Genomic DNA, 21,006 nt, shown 5'->3' with positions numbered 1-21,006 from the left:
GACAGGATATTTGTGTTACTTTGTTTCAAATTCTATGCACTCCAGCCCCATTATGTGCAGTAAGTATAGAAGTTGTCATTCTCTTCTGACATCAGAGTGCTAAAACAGATGTGATTTAATCAAGAAGCAAATGAACGAATAATGGATCAATGACTTCTAATTGTAGTTTTAGATATGTGATTTTTCTTGCGAACGAAAGAACATTGTGGATCGTATGGCATGTCTTAGAATAAGCAGCTCATGCTTTTATCAAGGATATAGTATTGCAAGTGCAGCTTAAGCAAGTTATGAGCTTCCGCAATACTCTACATCAAACTGCAATTCGGCATTGCATATGGCCATATGCATTATGACCGATAAGCTTGAAGTAAATCTAACTGTAGTATTTGCTCATTTCTCATCTATATGCTTTGCATGTGTTTGTGAACTTCGAAGGTACCACTTGATGGTATACTAGAGACTAAAGAGGGATACAAGGAGTACGAGTTTAGAAGTCGTATGACTATTTGGGCTGGATACCGGATACGGCCATTTTAAGCAAGTCATTTTTACCTTCGATCTGGTCAGAAGCGAACTCTTTCTGCATAATGTTCCCTGTTATCATTTGTAGTGCAACTGTGACTGTGAGCTTACATTTTGGCCAGAGTTCTATCCCACAGACAATTAGACATGGTAAAAACTAGAGATCGGCCAAAGCATCGGAACTGATGTCTACATGTTTACGTTAGAGTCTATGTGTATCAAGGTATCATTTCAATCTCATGATTTATCCATGTTAAGAGAATGATACATGCAGATTGAGAGAAGTAGAGGATCTTGGAAACTTATCAGAATCATAGCATGAGTTGTTATGTTTGTCGGTCAATGTAAGAGAATAAGAAATGCAACACAATACTTATTGAAGGTTTTAATTAACTAAGGTTGTTATCATGCTAGCTGTAATAATATTCACTGTTATGGTCAACAAGTTTGTCCTGCCCTCAAAACCAGGCAGAGATATACTATGCCACCAAACATCAATTCACAGTGACGTGAGGCCATGGCTGTGATATTGGATATGGTTCTTTTTCTTTCCTTGCTTGATACAATGAACTTTTTCCGGGAAGTTTCTATGAATACAAAGAAAGAGATTTGATTCTTATTCATTTCACATCATATCATAGTATATAGACCTTACGTACCCACATGGATCTTGCCCCTTCATCATCCAACACACTCCCACCTTCAGAAACCCTAAGCTGATTCACTGCACTTTCTCCCATATCCTCCTAATCGAAACCCAATCTCTTCCATTGTTTTATTGTTTTATCGATCCTTATAAATCTATATATAGTAGAATCTCGTTAAATTAATACTTAATTAATTAATAATTTCATTAAAATAATATTTTTTATTAATTCTGAATTAAAATTAACGTGCTAAATTAATATTTCACTAAAATTATATGATAATAGAAATTTGAAAATTCATATAGACCACATCGAATATATAAATTAATAATAACATAATTTATATAATAAATTTTACATTTATGAAGATTTCATTGAAATTTTTTGTTGATTTAATTATTATCAAATACAATAATGCAAGACATTGGACAACATAATATTTTGAATAATGGTATCTGTGATAAATTCAAAAATTTGGTATATTTTGAATAATGGTATCAATGGAACAAAAAGTAAATTCTTTAAAAAAGAAAAAAAATATTTATTATACCTTAATAAATTAATAAATTATTAATTTATCGATATATTAATATCTAACTAAAATAATAAATTTTCTCAATCACAAACATATTAATTTATAGAGATTTTACCGTACTAAACTTGAGATATATTATTTGGTTTTCTTTGACACTTGGCTTCATGAAACCAAATCCACTGGCAGACTCAGAGGATCTCAAGTGGGTGCATGAGCTCCCACTGAGTTTTAGTATATAGTAAAATTTTTAGTATTATATTAACTAAAATATTAAATATTAGCTCAAATATTAACATATATGTCCCTATAAAAAATTAAAATACGTATTACTTATAAATGTCTTCAGAAAAATAAAAATAATTTACTGAGTCCTCAGGGCTCGATCTGAATCCATTTAATCCGGACTTGATCATTATTCAGATGTGTCCTCCTCACCTACTGATATGCATGGTACGGAAGGACAAACCTCATCAGTACGGTGCTTGCCAGTTAAGAGATACAGAATCAGTTGTGTACTTTTTTAAATAGAAGATAGATAAGAGCGATAAGACACTAGTGAATAGAAGTAGCAATGAATCTTCCTTGATGTGCATGAGTAGACCTGAGTTGAATATCTTGAGTTTGATATCCTAAGTTTCAAAGTGCTTAAGTTTATGGGTTCCATCGATTGTTTAACACGATATCAGTCCTAGTATTGGGTCTAAAGGTTATGATTTTGATTACTAATGACAAAGTGAGCTAGCATACGCGTGAATGCCTAGCTTTTGTCTCGAATAGCTTGGATAAACTGTACATCGCAAAGACCTTGGTGCGTGGAAGCCGTTCCGTCAATTGAAAGCCTAGTGCTATTTAATTACTTGTTTGAAGGTAGTCTTTGTTCTTTGGGTGTGAATTCAAGTTCCAATAGGTAATTTCATAACCGTAGAGAAAATGAAATACAAGAATTGGAAAGTGATGTGTATTTGAATACTTATCCCTGCATGCTTATTTTGAAGTCACATCGCTGATGATGAATACAACTCACGTCCAGACCAACACAATTAATATAAGACGTTAGTTTCACATATAAGGCAGCTTCCAAGTAAGAGAGGCCCTGTAGCATTTATTACTTCTGAAACGCCCATCCTGTGTGAATCAGTCTTCTCTACAAAACTAATAACTTCTCGGTCTCAAAACCACTTATGGGACTTGTGAATAGTGGCGGATCTAACGTTAAAAAATTAGGTGAGCGTTAAAATTTATAAGCTATGTAAAAATAAAAAAAATTATATAGACGATTAATAGCAATAACGATATATGAAAAACCAGGAATAAAATAAAATTGGGAAAAAACTAGAATGATAAATAATAAGCATGGAGAAAAGTTTTCTCAAACCCAATATGCTAACAGCCGAGCACTACCGCGGTGCAAATTCCAAACTCAATGTGAAACTGATTAAAATCAGAGTATAATACATGTTCAATATGATTCATAGATCGGATAGACAGTCGCACATCCTTTAAAATCAACCAAAGACCTCTATTATCTTGTGAATATTGTATTCAAATCCATTAGATCAGGTTAAATCAATAAATTCAAGCTTAGGTGCATTATAATTAAGTATAATATAAAAGGCCATGAGACAATCCAATTTCTATCTCATGAATCAAGGAGTGAAACACTGAAACGGTCTCTATTGTTTGAACCAACGTACATCTGATGAGGTTGAGATAATGGGAGAGAGAGAGACTGAAGAAAGACATAAGAGAAATTGATGGCTTTTAACTGGAAGTCATGGGTTTTACGGTTTTACCCAACAAGCATAACAAAAATTCAGCGTCTGCTGGGCTTGCCTCCTCTTAGATCCGCCTCTGCTTCGGAATGAATAACATGATCAAACTATATTCTTAAATATAAACAAACATCAGCTAGGCCATGCCTACTTGGGAGTTCATATAATAGTTATATAAGACCAAATTCTAGTTTTTGCGTTCTCATCTCCAGCTAGCTCATTTGGTCCTTCAAGAACGTACATAGGCTTCAGAAAGTCAAAGAAATTTACCATTTGACATTCAAATATACATGTTAGTTTACTATGAGGTGAAACCAAGTGGAGCAATGTTTAGAAGGTCAAGCAAATGAGGTCATGGAATATACTAATGAAATTTCCTTATAGTGTCCATAAAACGAATAAGTCTAGTTTCGATTCCAGGATTTCTGACAAATTGAAAATAAAATAAAAAGGATTAGAGTGTGGCTTAGCATGTGAGATTGGTCTTAGAATAATTCTACATTATTTCATCACGAATCATACTGTCAGCCACCTGATATATAGAAAATTATATAAATCATCGAGAAACATATTCATCAATTTTGCGACTTAATCCTTTACAAATCAAATAAATGCTGCTGTAATATTTTAAACAATGAAGAAGATGCCTGTAATGCTAACATGCATGATTATGTTCAAGTGTGTGAAAGACTCAAAACATTAAAACCGGGGAATGAAGGAGGGAGGAGGGAGATGGACTCGTACGGATTGACGACACTATTCTTTTCATACACATATATTATCATTGGGGATGCCAATTCTCTGCTCAACATTCAATAAAGCTATGGGGGTTATAAGCCCCCTCTGATTCTCTCTCTATTTTTCTGCGTGTGTTTATACTTTAATTGCTAATGTTGCGTGATAATAATTAATGTTTGAATGAGGAAAGTTCTTGCAGAGACTTGAGAATCTGGGATTTAAAATAGTAGTGAGAAAAATTGAATGTGTGTGGTCAGAGGATGATAAATTTGCAGGCAATGGTGGTTCTGCAAATGAGAAAAGCGCGCAGCTGGATAAGTTGTATAGCTAGTCATCTTTGATCACATGGACAGGTTGTGGATATGGAAAAAGTTGCAAACGCTTGTTCACATAGCTTATCTAGATAGTGTTTGGGGTTAGGGTTAGTTACACATGGGTCGTACGTTAAACACCCTAGCTAGCTAATCATAAGAATATACTGCCACTTGATTTTGTCTCTGGATATTTACTTCAATATGCTCTAGAAGCTCTGCGATCTCTTCGATAACGATCAATACTTGTGTTAATTTCCATATTCGAATATGTGTAAATTGATCTTAAACATATGAGTTCTTCATTGTAGGTAACATGCATATTACATACATCAGATTACTATATATATCTCTACCTTAGTACGTATATTAAGGTATTGATCCAATGATCCTCAGTCTATATATACAATATATAGTGTAAAAAGTATTCTTAGACTAATCTCTATAATATTGACATTCCTACTGAAACATGAAAGGATTTATACAGAAAACTTGAAAGTGTTTTTACTAGATGGCACTGTCGGATTTGTGAGGATTATTCGACCATCAGTCCATGGCGGCAGCTATGCTGGAAATGAGCTAGCAGATAAAATACGCTCACTGCATGTTGCATCACCTGGTCTCAGTCCTTTCAAAGTAGCTTTCGACCCCTTTCGTAGTCTAAAGTGAACAATAAAACTAGGGTTCCAAAGTTTGTTCCAAAAAAAGAAGAAGAGCGTGTTTCAATTCCTACACCATCACAGTCGATGCCATGCACCATGATGGTCGTCTTTCTGCGCTGGCATTTTGCTCCAAAGTGAAAAGATAGAGAATCCATGAATCCCACATCGAACTTGATCGAGAAACCAACAGCCACAGCTAAAGTCATGACATGCAGGCGTAAGCAAACCCAAGATTTCCCATCACAGTTGCGACTTTAGCATTATTATTCAATTGCACTCAAACTTGTACTTGCTATAGAGAGAGAGAGAGAGAGAGAGAGAGAGAGAGAGTGTGTGTGTAGTACTAGTGAAGCCCACCACGCGGTTTTGGAGCTGCCAGAAAGACTATCTCCAGCTGTCTGTGAGTATATTTCTTGGCTTACTGTAGTAGAATGCGCGTTAATTTTTAGTTTTATGTTTTGGTTTGGTTTGTGTAAAAGCTTTGATTGCAAGCTTATCACCCTGCACATCCTGGAAGTTGCCTTTTGGAATCCTATGTTTCCCTCTCAGTGATCTCTACTACTACTACTCCTATGCATTATTGTAGAATCAATTTCATAAGCAATAACATCACTCCTTAAAAGAAAGAATATGATGGGCCAAAAATATGAAAAAGATTTGTCTACATGGACGCAAAATTGGTCTGTTTTTCATCTAGGTTTCTCATTTGTGTAATTATTTTTAGTTAAAAAAGTACCTAGTGTTGGGTGTCAACTAGGGAGGGTTGGGGTCAGTGACTTGTTGTCCAAGTCAAAAACTCAGGGGTATTAGTTACTTTGATAATAAAAATCTTTCGGTCTCCGATTGAAGCCATATATATATATATATATATATATCCCATGTTGAAATATTGCAACAGGCGGATTCAGGATCAAAATGTAATCTGAGCTAATTGTAATGAAAAAAAATTTCAAACGAATCTGGACAAGATATCATATTTTTAAGCACAAAAAATTAGATTATACACTAACTATTTTGAACTACTATATACTAGTTCGTGCATATTATACTATTATCGGCATTAGACATTTTATCTTTGAGTTTCAAACGAAATCTTATTGGCACTATCAACTAATTATACTATCTTTTTTTAGTTAATTGGTTGTAATACAAAAGAATTCGAATACGAAATTATTAATAATATGTTCTAGTCAAATGCAGTAGTATTTATACTTGGTGGCAAAGTTTCATTTAGAGACAATCACAACTACTTGTACATAGTAAGAATTGAGAATACCAATTATGTTAGTGTATATATATATATATACATATGATGAGTTTTTTTTCTAACCTCTCAGAAACTCACATAGGCTTAAACCTAGGCAAGCCAAGGCTGGATCCGCCAGTGTTCTGTTGACAGTAAAAAAGATTTACACTTTTGAGTCGATTGCTTGTTACTTTCAGTTATACAACTGTCACCAATTTTATAGGTAATTCAAGTTTTGATACGCAATGTATCTCCAAGTCATATTTTTCTTCTAGACATATAGTTAACGGATCACAATTGCAGATGAAAGAGGACTGTCATTTGTTAGCTTAACATATACTTTCAGCCCATTATTTTATATATAAGATTTGATGTTTAATAATGAAGAGTTGATTACGACCGTAATAAGATGAAAATGTAAATCAAGAATATTCATTTTCTTGATTATATAAAATTTCTATCTATTTTCTATTTTATGCTAACTTCAAAATATCTGTCATGCACCCAATTTAATAGTCATTGAGTTACTTTCATAGCCATACTGTTTATATTGAATCCAGTACTAGAGAGATCTGCTAGCTGGCTAGCTGTGTTTAGCTCAACACCTCTATAAATAGTAACACTTTCTCCATCACATTGAGTTCCCAATCCCATTCATTTCTTCACCTGCACACAAGAACTACCAGAGAAGTTACCTACCAAGAGATCGAAGACACACAACCACTCATACCCTTCAAGGCTTCTTCAGCAGTCTACACCAACGTACCTTTTGTTCTTCAAGCTTGCCGTCATCTCTTTCATTAGCTATGGTGAAGACAGAGCAGAGGATTCAGCTGGCTTCGGAGACCCCATTGAAACCATTAACGCCTTCTTCCAAGACAACATCGAGGGACAAGAAGAAGAAGTACAAGGGAGTGAGGATGAGGAGCTGGGGTTCCTGGGTTTCGGAGATTAGAGCCCCAAACCAGAAGACAAGAATATGGCTTGGCTCATACTCAACTGCAGAAGCAGCAGCCAGAGCCTATGATGCTGCTCTCTTGTGCCTCAAAGGCTCCTCAGCCAATCTCAACTTCCCAAGCAGTGCATCCCAGTTTGTTCCTCATGAAAATACCATTATGTGCCCCAAGTACATTCAGAGAGCGGCTGCAGCAGCTGCTAATAGCTTCAACCATGACAATGCCACCATCGCCACACCCTTGTCTCCACCATCACCGCCTCCTAATGATCTCTCTTCTTCATCTTCATCACTGGTCTCATCCCCATCAATGTCATCATCTTCGCCTTCGATTAATAATCTCGTCGACGATGACATGTCCTCGCTGATGGGCTCATTTGGGTTCTATATTCCTGCTACTTATGATCATAATCCCCAGGCAGACTATGAAGCACCAATGTGCACCATGGAAGCATGGAACAACTTTGATGATTTATTCACTGGTGCCTTGTTGGATCCACCTATGAATTATGACTTTTATGAAGAAAGCGATATTCGCTTGTGGAGCTTCTGCTGATGCAAATCATCCAACACTTGGCCAGCAACAGCATATTCTTTTAATCCAATTCATATTCATTCAATCATCTTCAGAAAATTACTTGAAGATATTACTGACAGTGACCCAAATTCTTTTTACATTCCAAATCATAGGTGAGGAAATTCACATTGGGAAAGAGACATCTTTTTGGACTCTATCTCATGTGAGTTTCTAGTATTATTGATATGTATTGTTAAATGCAAAAGTGTTTAATATTATGCAATGATATTAATATATGGTCTTACATTGTAATTGAATAAGAAGAATGGGGAATTCTTTCAACAATTTCATCTTATGTCCCATGTTATGTATCAATGTTCTTGTCTCATGTGAAGACTCTGAGACTCTCACTTATTGTGTATGGGGAGGTGTCAGAGATGCCAATCTCCCTTGGAACAAAGACCAGGAGGAACATGAGGAGGGTTGTGGAAACTTGAAACCATCTGAATTTGTTTTCATCTCAAGGAACAATGTTTCTCAGTTTTTTATTTTCTCTTCATTGGGAAAATCAATTTAATGAAGAGAACAACATAGACGTGCATTAGACCCAATCAGAATAAGGTCAGTAGGATTTCCACCAGTTGCACCTGCAAGAGGTCTTGTAGTTTCTACCTTAAATACTTCAGACCTCATTTGGTACCAGAGACTAGTGAATCAAAAAGAAATTAAAGTATCTTCCTATATTAGGGGGTTGTCTATGATACTTGGATCAGTTGGATATATATCATACCCTCATTTTACAACCAAAACGAAATGAAACAAAACCTTCAACCAAAATCCGAACTGTTATCAGAAGAACTCAATATACATATCATGATAGTTACTTCACAACATAGCTTATTACTTTGATTGATCGTGTTATTAGAAATGTAGTTCGAACTGATATTCTCACATCGTAAGATGCTATATCTCGAAACCGCATGGAATACATTACTCGCCAAAAAAGATATATGCCTCTGCATATGTTTTCTGTGTCAAAAAGAAGAGAAATAATATAGCTAATCCTGTACTTTTTACAGAAGAATCAATGAATTTGACAGTTTGTGAGCAAGCATATGAATCTGGTCAAGTGTTTGAAAACTTGTTCAAGCCAAGAAGGCACATGATCTGTCCTCAAGGGAGCAATGGCTGAGAGCATGGCATGGGTGGGGTACCATTCTCATTTGTTTCCCTTTCCTTTACAGTTTACACTGTATTTGGTCTTCTTCACCTATCTTCCATCTTCTCCTTGGGCCATTCTCATTTTGGAAACCTATGTGTTTTGCTTAAGGACCTCCTTTATTAAGAAATATGGCCAGTTTGGGCCCTCAGAAGAGCCAACATAGGATTACCTTCAAGAGTTCAGGGTACTCATTTTATTATTTTTGAAGCACATGACACCCCTATATGACAAATTGACAATTCTCTAAATTACTACAATTGAAGACACAGCATGTGATCTCAGCTCCAAAGGTTCAACTAATCCCATACTTCCATGTTCTTATAATCTATATTATTGCCCTATTTTTGTTGATATTACTAAGGTTTAATGTTTGGTGAGTGAGTTTTGTTGTTTTTGGTATTGTTTCCCTTTGGAGTTTTGCTAATGAGTTATGTATAATTATAATCATGGTTTGGAATTCAAAGACCAGGATTATTGGAATAAGATTATGATGGGATTGATTTGTGGGATTGTACTGTATGTGGGTTCTATTATTTGGTTTTCAGGGAAATTAAGAATTCTTTTATGGTTTGGTGATCGCCTTTAACAACTTTGATATAAGAGAAAACTAAAGATATACCAAATATTGGAGCCCTTTTTTTAAATTAAACCCACACCCAAATGTTTTTTCAATCTAAATCCAAATTCTTTTTCTACAACCCTATTTTGCCATTTTGATCATTTTAGTTTCCTTAATCGTAACATCTATTTATTGTACATGTTTAATTCAATCATATCATTGATTTTTCACTACTTTAAATTGCTGAAAGATTTGATTTCAAATTTTTTTGAGAATAAATTATTTATATAGCTTATATGAGAGTTTCAGAATACAAACACTACTCCAGTTTTTATAGATCGTACGAGAGAACACAAAGGTTGTTGTGTACTTGTATCATTCGTCATTTTTTTCAATCTTTTGAATCTATCAATAAGGTATGTATGTTATCCATTATATATATATATATTCGCAAATCTTTTTTTTTCGTATCATTGTACCATGAATATTTTTCGTGTGGTAAATCTTTTGTTCTAGGTTTCAACCTTCATATTTGTTCACTCTATGTTGTTACATAATAGATAGAAACATGCATATTAATATAAATATTCAACATATCGAAGAAATCTTTAAAATTAGAGAATCTCTAACAAACAGGTTGATGTGAAAATTACCTAATAGATAGATACATGCATATTAGTATAAATTTCAAATTCAACCTACAAAATAGATCTCTGAAATGATAAAATACCTAACAAACAGGTTGATGTAAAAATTCCTAAAAGAGATGTTAGCTTTAAAGATAAATACCTAATTTTTAGGTTGTAATTAAAAATAAAAACCTACTAAATAGGAATAAAAAAAACTTATCTCTACCTCAAACTAAGGTTGTAAATAAATAGTTGAAATGAACTAAATTACCTATGAAATTATAAATTTTAAATTATTCAACAAAAAGAAAAAAGGAAAGTTCAAATCACCATAAAGTGATTTCGATTTTGAATTGATTTAAAATTAAAAAATTTATGAATTCTAGATATGTCAAAAATGAAATGGTTCATTATTTCTAAATTTGTGATGAATAATAGAAAATCTATAATTAAGGTAGTTAATGAGAGCACAATTTATTGATAGAGTAATCACTAATTTTTATCAGATTTTAATAGTGGCATTTTGTAATTTAGATTTAAACGAATTGTTATAATTAAGTGCATAACGAAGAAAAAAATAGGTGGATTTCTTTTAAAAGAGCTTCTAAAAATTGGGTATACATTGAAATACCCCTTGATATAATGGTATTGAATTAAATGGTGATGCACTGATTCTCAAATCTCAATATATATGTTAAGTCACATGTATGTTAAGTTGATCAAATTCAGATCCAACACTGGCCATGAGTTCAATGATTTAAGCTTGGCCTCATTAGGACAAAATCAAGGCAGACTGATGATTGTTACAATAACGTCTTTCATTATAATAATATATATATATATACAATTAAGCTTATATTTTTATTTTTAACTTCATATTTCGAGTATTTGATTCTTCTTTCTATGTTTAGGTATTCACTGTCTGAAAAAATTTGAGTCACTAGATCAGGATATACATCTCGTAAATATACAAAGGAACCGGGTTTCTGTCAAATTCAAATCACCAAATGTCAATGGTAAACCATTTCGGGTCGATCATCTTCGAAAATGAGTAGAAGCTGCTCTGGCTGTAGACTTGGCCCGCCAATTTGTACATTTCTTCTATGCCTCTTTTGGATATCGGAGCCCAAATGAACTGCATGTACGTAGTAATATATAAATTCTGGTGAGAAACTGTCAACAGCTCATTATTCACTTTCTTGTATAAGGCATACAGCTCATTAACGCGTCATTACTCCCTATACTAATCACTGAAGTCCTTAACTCCCCTTAATCAAAACTTCTAGCTGTAAACAACCTTAGATGCATGCCTCAAGTTACCCTAATAAACTCGACATCAATACAAGGCTTAATTAACTAGGAAGACTGTTTCTTTTCAGTATGCATGGTCCGCATGGAGTGACTTTGAAGTGATGATAAATATATATAGCATGTCGAGGGAAAACAAGAAAATCTATTTATGAAGACTTGAGCAGTTTTGCCACTCAAAATATGGGAGTTTGACAATTGCATATGCGCCAGCATATTTGCATGGAATAAATTGCAACTAGCGAGCTCCTCCCACTCGATGCTCGATCTTCAATATTCCAGTTGAATTTCCAAAAGTTGACTTGTGCGGTTCTATCCGTTGAGGTTTATGGGCAATCTGTTTGATCAAAACTAAACTATATATATACTGATAAATACCAGCTTCGGAAGGGAACACTGTTTAACAAGTCAGCCTAGCTAATTCTCAATCAAGCTGGCGACCGACCAAACATCAGTGCCATCTTATATGTATAAATGCACACATGGTCAATCTTAAAGCTAGCGTAATCAGGAATGGCGGAACTTATTTAATATGATCAAAACGTTAACTAACCTGCATGCATTAACTTTGATTCATACAATAGCTACTTCCATGCAGACTGATGAAGTTGGTGGAGATTGTGTATAAGATTTTACAATGCATGCAAGTAGCTAGTAGGTTTCCTAATGCTACTAATTAGTTACAATTTTGAATTCGTGTTCTTCAGGTTGGACTTGATCAATGGAAATTTTATGAGTAGTCTATTCTTTAATTACATGGAAGGTGTTGCCATGAAGCCAAAATATAGTATAAAAGGGACACCCTGTGCTAGAAACCATACAAGCACATTCAATATCTATCTTCTTTAGTAAAAGCAAATACTAATCTTGTTTGGCACTTTCAAAGTAAGATTCTGAAAATGAAAGCTAGTTACATCAATTTGATCTTATTGGTGTGTATAGTTGTGTGCATCAATGTAGGGGGTTGCTTGGGTGGTAGCCTGAGGAAAAGTTTCTACAAACGAACATGTCCTCGAGCAGAGCAGATTGTCAAGGACGCCACCTGGAACCACGTCTCTGCCAATCCCAACTTGCCTGCAAAGTTGCTAAGGATGCATTTCCATGACTGTTTTGTTAGGGTAAGCCATCTAACTACTAATAACTGAACATCAGAACATGCATGCATGCTGTTATGAAATCAAATATACCTCTTGTGTGTTATACCATCAAATCGCTGAGTTGAATAGTTGATTATTAGCCACTTATAATGGTTTTTTTTATCTGTTTCTGCAGGGATGCGACGCCTCGGTTTTGTTGAGCTCAACACCAAATAACACTGCAGAAAGGGATTCGTTCCCAAACTTTTCTTTGGAGGGTTTTGATGTTATTGATGATATAAAAGAACAGTTGGAAAAGGCATGCCCAGGAGTTGTATCGTGTGCTGATATTCTTGCGTTGGCGACTAGAGATTCAGTGTCATTCCAAGTAAGTTCATTGAACAGATGCAGTACTGGCTAGCTAGCTCAGTAAGTAATTTCAATGACAGAGTTCGTCCTTTACATAGTTCTTGACTCAAATTCTGCATCATGCATATTATTTTCAGTTTAAGAAATCACTATGGGATGTTCTTACCGGTAGACGAGATGGCACTGTGTCAATAGCAAATGAGGTCCCAGGCAACCTTCCAAGTCCTTTTTCCAACTTCCCCCAACTCAAACAAAGTTTTGCAAGTAAAGGTCTCACCGTGCAAGATCTTGTGGTGCTGTCAGGTATATATATATATACAAATACCTAGTTGCAGCCCATATGTGTTGTTCGATTGTTAATTCTGATCGAACTCATGTATAAATATCAGTCATGATTTACAGTACAATGAAATAACCATACTGTACGTAGGTATAAGTAAAATTGTAGATACAGAACTATATAACACGTATAAATATTCTACAAATGTAGGCGCACACAGCATTGGCGTTGGGCATTGCAATTTATTCAGCAAACGGCTCTACAACTTCACCGGAAAAGGAGATCAAGACCCGTCGTTGGACTCCACATATGCTGCCACGTTGAAGACTCAATGCAAAGGCCCTGACGACCGAACCACCACTGTAGAATTGGACCCCGGAAGCTTTCAAAACTTTGACAACCATTTCTACACAATCCTAAAACAGAACAAGGGTCTCTTCCAGTCTGACGCTGCTCTTCTAACAAACAAAGTGTCGAGCAATGCTGTCCAGAAACTGCTCAAGGCAAATGATTTCTTCACGGAGTTTGGTCAGTCTATGAAGAGAATGGGAGCAATTGGGGTCCTTACAGGCACATCTGGGCAGATTAGGAAGCAATGTGGAGTTGTGAACTCAGACCAACTCTGAATAGCTAGTCAATACTTATGTTGAACTTTGTTAGTTATCATTGGTTTAATTTGTGATAATCAAGTGTGTTCCTCATGTGTTAAGCTATACAGATCTGTGATTTGTTTGTGAACAATATGAAAATTATGAATAAAATTGTATTCAGTTCAAGTAATATATATCACTTGCTTTGGATATGCTACAGATAAATTGGTTTTATTTTTACAATTTGAACTTTTCTTTAATCTAGACTCGGAATCGTCTACTCGATCAAGAATGACATGTTTGTAGCCATTGCCTTGCCTCTATAACACAACTTCAGGATTCGTATGCTTGCACCATTCTTCTAAATCCCGGTCACTTATTTTGAAACAAAGCAAGCCTAACCACCCATAAAAACTAGATTCTTAATAGCCAGAGTGCACAATCCTTGATATTCGAATCAACTAGGAAATTAAAATTACCTTAAGTTTTTGTCATAAAACAACCAACTGGCTAAGTGGGCTTTTATTGGATAGTCCATAAATAAGCCTATCAACCCGACAGTACGTCGTCTCTTGAAAACTCGATTAGGAGCGGAGCGCAGATTGTAGGATTTGTAGCTAGCTCAACGCCGTCCTCCGTCAACCCTTTCACTGTTTCCGCTCTGCTAAACCAAGTATGGGACTTTCCAAGGAACAGCTGCTCGCTCGCTTAAAGGTCTCTTCTTTTACCTCTATCTCTCTATATATCTTGGACTTGATTATCAATTTTATCTGGGAATTCTTAGGTTGCTCTAGAATTTCATTGTTTGAGCTCAAATACAAGACCCAATGTCCCTGATGCTCGGTTCTTATGTTTAAGTTTTTGTTGCTCCGATGTCTTCAATTTGAGAATGTAGACATTTTAACTATGCATCTATGTGGTGTCCCAGAGCTAATTCCCTTTACTGTTGGTTTTATCAGGAGCTTCAGATTGAATTTTCCCAGTATGATCACCCTGTTGTTTTGACAGTTGAGGCTCAGGTAACAAACATTGTGAAAAGATCAGGATAGAAAAAACGAAACTTTGTACGTTTTATTTGTTTAATGTGATTGATGTTTAGGTAATCTGAGCCAAGAATGTAATTTTTCGATCAGGAAAAATATGTTGGGCATCTGGGAGGTGGAGTCAGTAAGAATTTGTTCTTAAAGGTATGGTGTTTCGACTTTTTGTTTAGCAGTAATCACATTACTTAGTGGTTGATTGTGCAGTTTTTTCCTACATTGCTGCACAGAGTGGCTTAGCAATTTTAGCTTCTTTTTTTTTTTTTTTTTCTAATTGCAGGATAAGAAGAGTAGGTTCTATATTGTTTCCGCTTTGGCAGATACTAAAGTAGATCTGAAAGGTATGATAGTACTCCTATTTGAACTGATCTATAATCTATTGTGTCATTTAGACATCATGAAGTAGTAGTTTTTGAGCTATCATGCAAATTATGCTTGCTTGTGCATTAATTGGACCATGTCTTTGACATGGTCTTGCACTTCTGAGGTGCATGGCGAGGATGTTAATGATCATTATGTGTTACTTGAAAGATGAGCAGTTCTATCTGTGAGGCTCGGTTTGGGAAAAGGTGGCTTGAGAATGGCTCCTGAAGAAGCACTGGGAGAAATACTTCAGGTTGGCATATGCTAATATTCACTTTCTTGTGAACTGCCAATTTGAACAAACTGATTAGGGTATTATATATATCTTCGCAATAGTAGTAAATAATAATCAGGCTTTTGATAATTATCACAAGTTAATTAAGTAATTATGTGTGTGCCTTTGTATTCTTCTTTTTGATACTGTATTTTGCATTTTATTTGCCAGGTCCCACTGGGTTGTGTTACTCCTTTGTCACTGGTGAACGAGTCTGCGTGGTATTAGTCTTTCATTTTCATGTAGATATTCATATCACTTATGTCTCTCATGAATCTCCATCCTTCTCTTGCTACTCATGGCTGTGTACTTGGTATCTTTCTACCAACGACTTATTACTATATGATTGATGTCACTTTCGCTACTTAACAGCCCAATATACATTCAACCACTTAACTGATAAAAGTCATAACTTTGACATGGATTTGATTTTAAACTTGATCTTAAGTGGTGGAAACAGTTATCTTCCTGGCCAAATTCCTGTTGATTATGTTGTGCATGATATAGTTCAACCCTTCAATTATTTCTTATGTGAATTCTCTTACTGTTCGTCTCTTTCTTGTAGCAATGTCTCTCTGCTGTTGGATCAAAGATTTAAAAGTCAGAAGTTTTGCTTCTTTCACCCTATATCGAATGACATGTCAATCTGTAAGTAATATGGGTTTTGATATATAGAGTGATGCATTGAAGAGTTCTATTATTCTCTGTATAAAATATTGTTTGGATAATTGTGGGAGTTACATAACCTAGAGGTAGTAGTTTTCTTGCACTGCTTTCAATTCCCTATGCTTTGAAGTCTTTGCAGATGTCATTATGCCTAAAAATGATCGACTATTAATCCTCTTCATCTGTGAAAGACGATTGTTCACCGTTACACTCAATATATTTGCAATCTTCTTATCAGTGATTCAAACTTCCTAAATTTTGTTAGCACTGCAATCATTATGAATTCCTGATGTTATTTTTCTTTGATATGTTTAACCCTGACCAATTACATATAATTCTGTTCCCAGCACTAACCACCGATGGTCTTGACAAGTTTCTGAAGTCAATTAAGAGAGACCCCTCATATGTTGATTTGGAGGTAAATAGAATACGGTTTTAGCATTTGTTAACATATATTATATCATTCTATCTAACAGAATTGTTCTGTTGTAGGCTAACCCATCAGTTGGGAAGGACCAACCTCCGGACCTTGCAGCGCTTGTGCCATCGAGCACTGTAATGTTGCCGGATCACCCAGAGACAGCAGCAGTTTCCTCGAAAGTTCCTGCAGAAAACAAAGTTTCTGCAAGCAACAAGCCCACAAAAAGTGCAGGTAATATATGTAAATATGATTGGTTTGATATTATTACTGAGAGTAGGCATGCAAAATCAGTTCTTCTTATCAGTAATGGCAGAATATTGGATTCAGATTTTATGCAAGCGAAAAAAGAAGAGCCCCAAATATTTTTGGAGAGGTTGAAGTTTATGTAATATCATGTGAATGTGATATGGTGTTGATATATAGAATGAGAGTCGGCATTCAAAATCAGTTCTCCTGATCAGTCATAACAAAATCTTGTAGAGGTCCATATATCACTTATATCTAATTGAGTAGAACTGAAGTTGTGATGGTCATTTCAGCTAAAACACCCCAGTGAGTTTTTTTTTCTCTATCTCAAATTCTCGATACAGAGGTTTCTGTGCCATTACTTATTGACTTATGTGGGCTTTTTTTTTCTAGTATTTTTAACTGACAATAAGAACTTTATTATATGATGTCTTCATACTCAGTATAGTTTTGATGTTACTCTACTTCACTGGTGGTAGAAATGGACTTTCTTGTTTGGGTGTATGGATCTATTACGAAAGGCTTCCATTTATTGTTATGGATGTTACTCATAAGAATAGTTTTGATATTACTCTATGTATAGTTCTGATGTACTCTACTTCCTTCATGATAAAATTGGACTTCCTTGTTTGGGTGTTTAAATCCATAAAAATAAAAGACTTCAAGGTATTGTTATTGATGTTTATCAGTCGACGGTTTGTTCATTTTGCAGTGAGCACCAAGCCATCCATTAGTGCTAAAGGTCCCCAGGACAAACCAGCCAACATAACAGATGTTTGGAAATTTGTTGAAGGTTTACTGGACTCAACATCTTCTTTATTGCTGGAAGAGGTAAGAAGAACAGTAAAGTACTATGCTTTTCCCTAATTTCACTTCAGCAGTATTTTTTTATGTGCTCACCAGAATCTATTCATTACAGATTACAGAGAAGAATTTTAAGGAACATGGAGAAAAGCTTGGGGAAATGATATCAAACAGATTAAAAACTAAATTAGCTGCAGAAATGCAGAACTCAGTTGTAAGTATTTTGCCTCAATGGTAGAATGTCATCATTTTAAGTTATTTATTTTATATGAATAAGTTGTTACTGTCACAGCAGCTTTGTAGTGCACGTTGTTATTAGTTTACATCTGTTCAGATGCTTCTAGACTATGATTTCGTAAAGATTATAATCTTCGTTTTGCAGATGATTTTCAAAAATACTGCGTACACGGAAGGGTTCCATGCTGGGACGCACTGTCATTCAAAACATTCTTTCTGATTTCTTCTTCCCTTCCTATTTCCTTCAAGACGTAGTGCAGAAACCAAAAATCTATGTGGCTCTCAATTAATGCCAATCTATTTAAAGCAATGTGCTTAATTCGCAGGCATATTCTGACATTTGAATGATCCGATAGAGAGGTACTAATTGGTAATACTTTTGATTGCGTCATTTGAGGAACCTGTTGATACTTGTGTGCTTTTTGATGGATTAACTGTTTTAAAACATGAATGTACGTATACATATATGTACATCTAATCATGTTTGTAATTATGACATTCACAATATCAGATTAATAGTTATACATTCTGCAGCTTCTGATATGAAATATTGACTGGAGTAGAAATTTTGCTGCGCGGTGTGTTTTGGACCAGCTTTTGACCCTGGAGAGAAGGTTACTGCCTTATTGGATATCCAACTAGTGTATGATGCAAAACTCTAGATTTGAACTATAACACTAGGATGTTTACATAATGTTACCTGATTTGTTGGAGTGATCAATTTCGTAATAGAGAATTTTAAGAAGAGTACATGAGATATGAGCCACTGAGAATTAAGGGGAATTTACTAACCAAAAGGTTATAATCCGTTAGAAACACCGTTAGTGTCATGTAATTATATATTTATTAGAAGGGCTATTCAGAACTTGACCATCTCTTCATCTCCGGCCACCCTTCATTTGAATTGTTCAAGCTTATGATTCCTATCTCTTTTCTCTTCCTCCCGCCACCATCCTCCATTAATCAATCATTAATATTTACAAAACCCCAAACTAATTTTCCTCTTCAAAACCCGAGAAGTCATGAACCCAGAAACCTTTGTGTTTTCTTCCTCCTCTTCCTCTCTTGCAACTTTGACTTGGTAACAGGTTCGATCTCCACTTCGGCAACCCAAATGCAGCCATGTGTGTCTTAATATGGAGAGCTTCAATTCAATCGAGGCTGCCAACCCGATTGACTAAGATACTCACTTGGAGAGTCGGTAACAATGATGAAAATGGACAGACATTCGACAAGAGAATCATAGCCCAAATTGAAGTACTAAAGAGTGTGTAAGAAGAGATGAATTCGTTCTTATATATTTTGAGTGGGTTGTTGCGGTTTAACCGAGAGTCCTGATCATGTGGTAATGGGGGCAATGGTGGACTGGAAAAGATAAGTTTTTGATACAGGGTGGGAGGATATGATTCCAGAATAGGGAAACTTTTGTGTGTATTGCAACAATCATATTGAAGATGCGATTTTGCCCTTAGCAATTAGACGGGAAACATTCAAATTAACGGAGCAATTGACAGTATGTACTGAATTTAGGGCGAGTTTGTAACCTCATGCACCATTGTGATTGTCTAAGAAGTAAAGTCATCTTAATTCTCAATGACTCAAACCTAATGTACTCATATTAAAATTTTGCCTTCGTAATAACATGATGATACTGAAAGCTACTGAAGCAACCAACGTTAAAGGCTAAAGAATGGAGCAATGATGCCACCATGGGTTAGCTACAATGAAACATATTTCGATTTCAGTATCAAGATTGGCCCCCTCTGCAGTATGCAAAAATACGTTGCGGAATTTTTCCAACTGAAATCATCTATAATTTTCCTTAAGGGCGAGGCAGTTTCACTTATCTTTACCATGGACTTAAAGTCTTTAACAGTCATTCATCAATTCAGTTGGTACAATATTGCAATAGCTTAAACATCACATTATATAACTACACTTTCATTTCAATAAACTCCTTGTTATTCTGAAGTCTGAACGTACTCAATCTAATTATTTTGAACAGGATGAAAGAACTGAAATCAGCACTAACCAACTCTAGAAGTAGCGCTATGAGCATCATCATTTTCATCCTGCGGCTCAATCCGGCGATATCTTTCCCGAAATGGCCACAACGACCGAAACCGGCTCCACCTCCCGCCCCGCCTTCCCCTCCTCCCTCCACCGCTCCCTCCACCGCTGTTCGAGCCCTCCGACTCCTCGGCGGTCGAAACCGGAATCTCAACCCGGCAAACAGGGCAAGAATTGTGAAGCCTCAACCAGGGCACAATGCACTCACCGTGGTATATATGCTTGCATGGCAACTCTCTCGCTTCTCCGCCCACCTTAAACTCATCCATGCAAATAGGACAATTAGTGTCATTACTCAAATGAGCCTCGGTAACTTTAACGCTCGGGATTAAGTTGATTGTGGGTTCAGGTACGGGTGGCGGTCCAGGCCGGTCGTTTTGCGTCAGCTCCTCAATGAGTCCCTGGAGCCCCGACCCGAAAAAATAGTTCCCCGGATCAGCTCCTCGTGGAACCGGTAACACCGGGTTTTGAGTATCTCTTGCTCTAGGAAGAGGCTGAATGGGGTCGTCGTTGACAGGTCGGACAATGATCCAAGTCCTTGGTCGGTTTCTGGTACCGAGTTCCGGGTGTGTCGGGTCCCCGCGCTCTATATCATCATCGAAACTGCGGTGCCTTCTACGCCTGCTGGGGCCGGGACGTCGGGTTTCAGGCTCTGGGTCAAGTAGTCCGCTATCGAAAAGGCTGATGGGCGGGTCGAGCATGAGGGAGAGAGCTTCAAGCAAACGAGCTCCAGGGGTGGAGTCGAAGTCAGTATAGTCGGTGAAGCGGCGAGTGGGGCGGAAGGTGATGTCCATTTCGGCGAGGAACTGTCCGAAACAGCGCGGGCAGATGATCGGGTCAGGTGTGGAGGTGATGCGGACTTGCCTTTGGCATTGGTAGCACCAGTAGACCTGGTAGATTGGCCGAGGGCGGGAGTTGGTTCTGGCACGAGGGGGGCTCAGAGACAT

At 36.2% G+C, this 21,006-nt stretch overlaps 4 protein-coding genes across 5 annotated transcripts; 3 read left to right on the top strand and 1 right to left on the bottom strand.

Annotated features, from left to right (window-relative positions):
• Positions 1 to 7,094: 7,094 nt before the first annotated feature.
• On the top strand, positions 7,095 to 8,244 carry LOC126783660 (ethylene-responsive transcription factor ERF014). Its single transcript, XM_050509163.1, has one exon. It carries the CDS (start codon positions 7,240 to 7,242, stop codon positions 7,942 to 7,944), a length of 705 nt encoding a protein of 234 aa, XP_050365120.1. The 5' UTR covers positions 7,095 to 7,239; the 3' UTR covers positions 7,945 to 8,244.
• A 4,239-nt stretch (positions 8,245 to 12,483) lies between these two features.
• On the top strand, positions 12,484 to 13,974 carry LOC126784189 (peroxidase 3-like). The gene is made up of 4 exons (XM_050509672.1): positions 12,484 to 12,741; positions 12,896 to 13,087; positions 13,206 to 13,371; positions 13,559 to 13,974. The coding sequence occupies exons 1-4, from the start codon at positions 12,523 to 12,525 to the stop codon at positions 13,972 to 13,974; spliced, it is 993 nt and encodes a 330-aa protein (XP_050365629.1). The 5' UTR covers positions 12,484 to 12,522.
• Positions 13,975 to 14,509: 535 nt separating this feature from the next.
• LOC126782457 (uncharacterized) lies at positions 14,510 to 18,397 on the top strand. The gene is made up of 12 exons (XM_050507709.1): positions 14,510 to 14,652; positions 14,898 to 14,957; positions 15,072 to 15,125; positions 15,259 to 15,319; positions 15,518 to 15,594; positions 15,787 to 15,836; positions 16,181 to 16,263; positions 16,629 to 16,699; positions 16,774 to 16,933; positions 17,661 to 17,779; positions 17,868 to 17,966; positions 18,135 to 18,397. The coding sequence occupies exons 1-12, from the start codon at positions 14,614 to 14,616 to the stop codon at positions 18,207 to 18,209; spliced, it is 948 nt and encodes a 315-aa protein (XP_050363666.1). The 5' UTR covers positions 14,510 to 14,613; the 3' UTR covers positions 18,210 to 18,397.
• A 152-nt stretch (positions 18,398 to 18,549) lies between these two features.
• Positions 18,550 to 21,006, bottom strand: LOC126782456 (E3 ubiquitin-protein ligase RZF1). 2 transcript variants are annotated; one of them, XR_007670762.1, is made up of 4 exons: positions 20,022 to 21,006; positions 19,630 to 19,707; positions 18,690 to 18,720; positions 18,552 to 18,592 (listed from the first exon to the last, which is right to left on the bottom strand). XR_007670762.1 is itself a non-coding variant. In XM_050507707.1 (3 exons), exons 1-2 carry the CDS (start codon positions 21,004 to 21,006, stop codon positions 19,673 to 19,675), a joined length of 1,020 nt encoding a protein of 339 aa, XP_050363664.1. In that variant the 3' UTR covers positions 18,550 to 18,720; positions 19,630 to 19,672. The 2 variants fall into 2 exon arrangements, 1 of the variants encoding a protein (XP_050363664.1); XM_050507707.1 differs by having other exon boundaries at positions 18,550 to 18,720.

The sequence above is a fragment of the Argentina anserina genome, chromosome 2, assembly GCF_933775445.1.
Source record: "Argentina anserina chromosome 2, drPotAnse1.1, whole genome shotgun sequence".
In the NCBI taxonomy this organism is placed as follows: Eukaryota; Viridiplantae; Streptophyta; class Magnoliopsida; order Rosales; family Rosaceae; genus Argentina; species Argentina anserina.
Note: the sequence above shows the minus strand (reverse complement) of the source record. Positions and strands in the feature narration are given on the sequence as shown.

Excerpts from the sequence above, each read along its gene's own strand:
- LOC126783660 (XM_050509163.1), top strand. The coding sequence starts at position 7,240 with ATGGTGAAGACAGAGCAGAGGATTCAGCTGGCTTCGGAGACCCCATTG.
- LOC126782457 (XM_050507709.1), top strand. The coding sequence starts at position 14,614 with ATGGGACTTTCCAAGGAACAGCTGCTCGCTCGCTTAAAG. Across the intron at positions 14,653-14,897 it reads AGCTGCTCGCTCGCTTAAAG|GAGCTTCAGATTGAATTTTC; the intron begins GTCTCTTCTTTT and ends TGGTTTTATCAG. Across the intron at positions 15,320-15,517 it reads TACTAAAGTAGATCTGAAAG|TTCTATCTGTGAGGCTCGGT; the intron begins GTATGATAGTAC and ends AAAGATGAGCAG.
- LOC126782456 (XM_050507707.1), bottom strand. The coding sequence starts at position 21,006 with ATGTCTCTGAGCCCCCCTCGTGCCAGAACCAACTCCCGCCCTCGGCCA. Across the intron at positions 19,708-20,021 it reads TAGCGCTACTTCTAGAGTTG|CTAACCCATGGTGGCATCAT; the intron begins GTTAGTGCTGAT and ends GTTTCATTGTAG.
- LOC126784189 (XM_050509672.1), top strand. The coding sequence starts at position 12,523 with ATGAAAGCTAGTTACATCAATTTGATCTTATTGGTGTGTATAGTTGTG. Across the intron at positions 13,088-13,205 it reads GAGATTCAGTGTCATTCCAA|TTTAAGAAATCACTATGGGA; the intron begins GTAAGTTCATTG and ends TATTATTTTCAG. Across the intron at positions 13,372-13,558 it reads AGATCTTGTGGTGCTGTCAG|GCGCACACAGCATTGGCGTT; the intron begins GTATATATATAT and ends CTACAAATGTAG.